Source organism: Ascaphus truei (genome assembly GCF_040206685.1).
Source record: "Ascaphus truei isolate aAscTru1 chromosome 23 unlocalized genomic scaffold, aAscTru1.hap1 SUPER_23_unloc_2, whole genome shotgun sequence".
NCBI lineage: Eukaryota > Metazoa > Chordata > Amphibia > Anura > Ascaphidae > Ascaphus > Ascaphus truei.
Genome location: NW_027453863.1, coordinates 433,595 through 440,802, shown reverse-complemented (window position 1 = coordinate 440,802; position 7,208 = coordinate 433,595). Strand labels below are relative to the sequence as shown.

The window sequence follows — 7,208 nt, the reverse complement described above, 5'->3', positions numbered from 1 at the left end:
AGAGGTAGCTCGGGGCTCCCTTTGTGTTTTGTTTTTTTAAAAGAAGAGCCAGGAGACGCTCAGCCCCCCTAAAATAACTGTCAGTGAGATCGCACCTGCAGGCATCTCTCTGCCGAACCAATTTATCTTTGAATAGGCTGCTAATTAAAAAATAATAAGTATAAAGCCAAGTTACTGTGGTCTTGAGAGCTATAACTGCGGATGGGGGGGGGGGGATTAAAGGGGTGGAGGGTGGGGGGGGGGGGGGGGTGCTCGCCTGCCTGCCTCTCTGGCTGCTATTCGCTGTGTGGCCGGCAGGTGGCGCGCTGTACACACACCCAGCCGGCTCCCAGCGCTGGGTTATGAAGGGAAGCGCAAGCAGTCACTTGGGCCGCAGCCACCCTCACAGCGTCATTATGTGTAACCATAGCGCATGAATTACCTCTTGAGGTCATCAGCGAGAATTTACGACTGGTCAACAAAAAGCACGTGATTTCCAAACGCTGCCCCCCCCTCCCTCGCTCCCTCCCCCCCCCCCCATAGTTGGCTGCATACATAGCAGCGCGGAGTACAGTGCAAAGCTATAATTCATTAATACATCATAAATCCTGCAGCACCCAGACCCACAAATCAAGCCCTCCCAAGCCCTCCACATGAGCGCTTACTTTGTGAACTCATTCTCAGGGCGCTACCCAAGTGGCCCCGACTATCAGCTGCTCAATTATGGGGCAGGAGGCAGCGGCGGCGCAAACCTGAGCGCTCCTTTCAGGGACAGCAGCGCCATGCACTCCGCCGCCGGGTACGGGGGCTACCACTACAATGGCATGGACCTCAGCACCCACCGCCCCCCGGCTGCGGCCGGGCACCCGTTTGGGGGGGAGGAGGAGGGGGAGGAAGAAGAAGAGGAGGAGGGGGGGAGGTTTAGGCAAGCCTCGAGCTGCTCCCTGTCCTCCCCCGAGTCCCTGCCCTGTTCCACAGGGGAGAGCCACGGCAGCAAGGCGACCCCCTCCCCGGAGCAGGCGGCCACCTCCTGCGCCAGCGCCTCTGCTTGCGCCACCGGCAGCACCGGCAGCGCGCACCCGCACTTCCCGGAGATGGACGAGAGCAGCCGGTCCTCAGAGCCGGAGCAGCCCCGGGCACAGGGCAGTGGCACCGCCGGGCACACGCCACAGATCTTCCCCTGGATGAGGAAACTCCATATTAACCATGGTACTGACTGACCCCTTTATTCCCCCCTCCGGAGAGGGGAAGAGAGGGTGAGGGGGGGGGGGGGGGGGGGGATAGGGGAATGAGGAAATAAACACTGATATTATTATTATTATTATTATTATTAATAATAACCTTTTCCATTGTGCGCCTTAATGGGCGCGAGAGGAAATGCCTCATGTGTACAGATACACCAAGATTACTGCTGAAAGTGACCCCAAATATATAGAAATGCTGGGGGGGGGGGGGGGGGGAGATTCTAAATATGTATAAATGCGGAAAGAAATCCTAAATAACTAAAAATGCTGAAATAAATCCTAAATAACTAAAAATGCTGAGAAAATCCTAAATAACTAAAAATGCTGGGAAAAATCCTAAATATATAGAAATGCTGAGAAAAATCCTAAATATGTAGAAATGTTGAAAAAAAAATCCTAAATTATATAGAAGTGTTGAAACAAATCCTAAATCTATAGAAATTATGAGAAAAATCCTAAATATATAGAAATGCTGAAAAAAATTCCTAAATATATAGAAATGTTGAAAAAAAAATCCTAAATTATATAGAAGTGTTGAAACAAATCCTAAATATATAGAAAGTGATCCTAAATATATAGAAATGCTGAAAGTGATCCTACATATATAGAAAGTGATCCTAAATATATAGAAATGCTGAAAGTGATCCTACATATATAGAAAGTGATCCTAAATATACAAAATGCTGAAAGTGATCCTACATATATAGAAAGTGATCCTAAATATATAGAAATGCTGAAAGTGATCCTAAATATATAGAAATGCTGAAAGTGATCCTACATATATAGAAAGTGATCCTAAATATATAGAAATGCTGAAAGTGATCCTACATATATAGAAAGTGATCCTAAATATATAGAAATGCTGAAAGTGATCCTACATATATAGAAAGTGATCCTAAATATATAGAAATGCTGAAAGTGATCCTAAATATATAGAAAGTGATCCTAAATATATAGAAATGCTGAAAGTGATCCTAAATATATAGAAATGCTGAAAGTGATCCTAAATATATAGAAAGTGATCCTAAATATATAGAAATGCTGAAAGTGATCCTAAATATATAGAAAGTGATCCTAAATATACAAAATGCTGAAAGTGATCCTAAATATATAAAATGCTGAGAAACAATCCTAAATATATAGCAATGCTTAAAAAAAAGTCCTAAATATGTAGAAATGCTGAAAGTGATCCTAAATATATAAAAAGCTTAGAGTGACCCTAAATATATAAAAAGCTTAGAGTGACCCTAAATATATAAAATGCTGAGAGTGACCCTAAATATATAAAAAGCTTAGAGTGACCCTAAATATATAAAAAGCTTAGAGTGACCCTAAATATATAAAATGCTGAGAGTGACCCTAAATATATAAAATGCTGAGAGTGACCCTAAATATATAAAATGCTGAGAGTGACCCTAAATATATAAAATGCTGAGAGTGACCCTAAATATATAAAATACTGAGAGTGACCCTAAATATATAAAATGCTGAGAGTGACCCTAAATATATAAAAAGCTTAGAGTGACCCTAAATATATAAATGCTGTTGGGGTGGGTGCTGGGAAGGGTCCCACACGTTTGGGAAGGAACTGAATCAGAGCCCAGGCGGTTACAGAGTTAGTTGGTGGGAGGGGGGTTAGGGGTAAGTACCAGGTGCAGAGTTTGGGGTAATAATGTGAGCTCTCGGTAATAATAATGATAATGATAATAATAATAATATTGCAGTTGATGCACACACAGCTTGGGCAGGGTAACCAAGAGAATAGGGTAACCGGGGTGAGTTACATTCCCCACATGTTGTCCCCAATGTCTTTAGATATGACAGGACCCGATGGGAAGAGGGCCCGGACCGCCTACACCCGGTACCAGACCCTGGAGCTGGAGAAGGAGTTCCACTTTAACCGGTACCTGACCCGCAGGCGGCGGATTGAGATAGCCCACGCCCTGTGCCTGTCCGAGAGGCAGATCAAGATCTGGTTCCAGAACCGCAGGATGAAGTGGAAGAAAGACAACAAGCTGAGAAGTATGAGTGTGGCTGGGCCGGCACCGGCGGCGGGCAGCGCCTTCCACACCCAGTGATAACAACATTCTTATTACTAATTATTATTATTAATATTATTATTATTATTATTATTATTATTACAAAGTCTCACGGGGAGAGCAGCACCCAGGGCTGGGAGTGAGGAGCAGGCATTTTCTGATAAGAAACTCTGCTGGGTCACACACAGGCTATGGCTGGTGCCATGTTGCGCGTTGTATCCGTCCTTTTAGCGCTATATATGCGCCGTTGCTGCCCTGGATGTTTGTGACCGCGCTATGATATTGCTGCTTTGTTTTTGATGTTGTTTGTTTGTTTTTATATTATTTCTTTTTGTAAAAGATAGCATGTTTATATCAGAGCTCTTACATGTGATAACTTATTTATAATTGATAATAAAATGCGTTTTAAGTTTCCAGCTGTGGGTGTTTCTGCTTCAGGTGAGCAATCCTGGGAGGGTAATTGTGTTATGTAATTATACGGGCTGTGACATTAGCTGGGGGCCATGCTTTCTCACCCCCCCTGACCCTGCATCACCCTATTGCGAGCGCTATATACTGTCTCTCCTACACACGCACATATATAATGTGTGCTGCTGGGAGGACTGGGTAACACTATACTGTATGTATTATATACGCACCTGCCTGGGGAATTTTCCCAATCCGTTTTTTTGTATTTGTTTGTAGCACAAGTAAAAGTGCAATAAAACCTTTCTCATGATATACATCTCCTCTCGTGTATATATACATATATATACATATATATGCATGCAGTCATTGGTTTATCTCACGGCTTCACACTTCTGGCTGCTCCAGGCGCCTCGGGGTGCCCCCCTGTTCGCCTCGGGGTGCCCCCCTGTTCGCCTCGGGGTGCCCCCCTGTTCGCCTCTGGGTGCCCCCCTGTTCGCCTCGGGGTGCCCCCCTGTTCGCCTCGGGGTGCCCCCCTGTTCGCCTCGGGGTGCCCCCCTGTTCGTCTCGGGGTGCCCCCTGTTCGCCTCGGGGTGCCCCCCTGTTCGCCTCGGGGTGCCCCCCTGTTCGCCCCTTTCTGACTGCACTCCTATGCAATTGAAACACATTTAGTGATCACCAGTTAAAGTAATCAAGGCCAAAAGTTGAGATAATCTTTGTATTGTATGAAACTACAGAAAGTTTATGCACAGTTACCAATTAGCACACCTTACTATATATAGAGATACAAATTCACATTGTGTCTAGAACTTCCTGCATACTACACCCTAACTCCCTTCCCCACCCTAACCCTAACTCCCTTCCCCACCCTAACTCTAACTCCCTTCCCCAGCCTAACTCTAACTCCCTTCCCCACCCTAACTCTAACTCCCTTACCCAACTTAACCCTAACTCCCTTCCCCACCCTAACTCCCTTACCCAACTTAACCCTAACTCCCTTCCCCACCCTAACTCCCTTACCCAACTTAACTCTAACTCCCTTCCCCACCCTAACTCCCTTACCCAACTTAACTCTAACTCCCTTCCCCACCCTAACTCCCTTCCCCACCCTAACTCTAACTCCCTTCCCCACCCTAACTCTAACTCCCTTCCCCACCCTAACTCTAACTCCCTTCCCCACCCTAACACTAACTCCCTTACCCAACTTAACCCTAACTCCCTTCCCCACCCTAACTCTAACTCCCTTCCCCACCCTAACACTAACTCCCTTACCCAACTTAACCCTAACTCCCTTCCCCACCCTAACTCTAACTCCCTTCCCCACCCTAACTCTAACTCCCTTACCCAACTTAACCCTAACTCCCTTCCCCACCCTAACTCTAACTCCCTTCCCCAGCCTAACTCTAACTCCCTTCCCCACCCTAACTCTAACTCCCTTCCCCACCCTAACTCTAACTCCCTTCCCCACCCTAACTCTAACTCCTTCCAACCCTAACTCCCTTCCCCACCCTAACTCTAACTCCCTTCCCCACCCTAACTCTAACTCCTTCCAACCCTAACTCCCTTCCCCACCCTAACTCTAACTCCCTTCCCCACCCTAACTCCAACTCCCTTTCCCACCCTAACCCTAACTCCCTTCCCCACCCCAACTCTAACTCCCTTCCCCACCCTAACTCTACCTCCTTTCCCCACCCTAACTCTAACTCCCTTCCCCAGCCTAACTCTAACTCCCTTCCCTACCCTAACTCTAACTCCTTCCAACCCTAACTCCCTTCCCCACCCTAACCCTAACTCCCTTCCCCACCCTAACCCTAACTCCCTTCCCCACCCTAACTCTAACTCCCTTCCCCACCCTAACTCTAACTCCTTCAAACCCTAACTCCCTTCCCCACCCCAACTCTAACTCCCTTCCCCACCCTAACTCTACCTCCTTTCCCCACCTTAACTCCAACTCCCTAACTCCCTTCCCCACCCTAACTCTAACTCCCTTCCCCACCCCAACTCCCTTCCCCAACTTACAGAAGTGAGGGTGTTCTCACACATAAGCACAAACCCTCTCATACCTCCTCCTATAATATTAGTCAAATAAATTGTTCTTATAGCAAATAAAAAACTTACCCATCAATCTGCCTCTCTTTTGGGGGGGAAGTTCTTCACAGATTTTAAAGCACTCCTGGATTCAGCGTCTCGTTGAGCTCTTTTCTATATATATATATTTTTACCGATGCAAACTACACCCAAAGTAGGTCTGACATTTAGATGTCAAATGGATAGGGTTTTATCTAGAAGTTAGATCGTAAAAATCGCCCAGACCTCAGACACAGATCCCTCACTGGCTCCCACAAGTCACGTGACGGCCATAAAGTTGGTTTTATGGTTTTAGGGAGTTGACAATGTACAATATATTTCACATTGTGCAGAATGGTAAGTGACACTTTAACTGCTCGCGTTGGCTTGTAAGGGACAGGAATGAGTGAGCGCTTTAGCAGATGAGATAAACTCCAGCAAATGCTGATATCAACACTTTGCAGCTTTGCTGCTCACTGCTGAGGAGCAGCAGAGCCGGGCTCCCCAAAAAGTAAGTGTGAATGCTTGTTAAATAAAGTGTCCGAATTAAAGCCTCTAGGAAGAGGGGGGGGGGGGAGGAGATCAGTTTGATCGTCACATGAGGGGGGGGGGGGGGGCGACCTTCACTTTCACTAAGTACAATAATGGTAGTGTATTATAGCATGATAATGTATGATTATAGCATGATAATGTATGATTATAGCCTGATAATGTATGATTATAGCCTGATAATGTATGATTATAGCATGATAATGTGTGATTATAGCCTGATAATGTATGATTATAGCATGATAATGTATGATTATAACCTGATAATGTATGATTATAGCATGATAATGTGTGATTATAGCCTGATAATGTATGATTATAGCATGATAATGTATGCATCCTATACACTATATGGGAGCTGCGGCGTTACATGTAATAAACATACTATTAGTTGTAGGGGCTGCTACTTTTGATCCATTTCAAGCATACAATATTTATTTTAAGGTGCACAGTTTGCCAGCACACACCTGCAGCGGTTACCTGTGACATTGTGTGATATCTAGTTTATTGTCATCGCAGGGATTTGTCTTTGTCATTGTTATCAAGCTGTTCACATTAAAATGACATGTATCATATATGTAACAATACCCAATGGAAATCGCCTAACTTGCAACATGTTGACAACAGGCATTGTAACTATGTATTATTTGTCATATTAACTCTGTGCCCAGGACATATACGTGAAAACGAGCGGTAACTCTCAGTGTGTTACTTCCTGGTAACACGTTTTATAAATAAATACATTTCTTCTCCACTGGCTTAGAATATTAAATTGTCTATACCCCTCATGCGCCTGTCTGCCTTTGATTTCTACATTTCTTCTTCAGCCGGTAAAGGCCAATGGAAATGAAGACAGTGAGGAGTCACATATATTGTGTTATATTGTGTTATATTACTGTACAACAATAAACATGATCTGCATGTT

The 7,208-nt window shown here is 45.1% G+C and overlaps 1 protein-coding gene across 1 annotated transcript; it reads left to right on the top strand.

The window, feature by feature from the left end:
• Positions 1-616: 616 nt before the first annotated feature.
• On the top strand, positions 617-3,898 carry HOXB5 (homeobox B5). The gene is made up of 2 exons (XM_075580997.1): positions 617-1,188; positions 3,039-3,898. Exons 1-2 carry the CDS (start codon positions 633-635, stop codon positions 3,299-3,301), a joined length of 819 nt encoding a protein of 272 aa, XP_075437112.1. The 5' UTR covers positions 617-632; the 3' UTR covers positions 3,302-3,898.
• Positions 3,899-7,208: the final 3,310 nt, after the last annotated feature.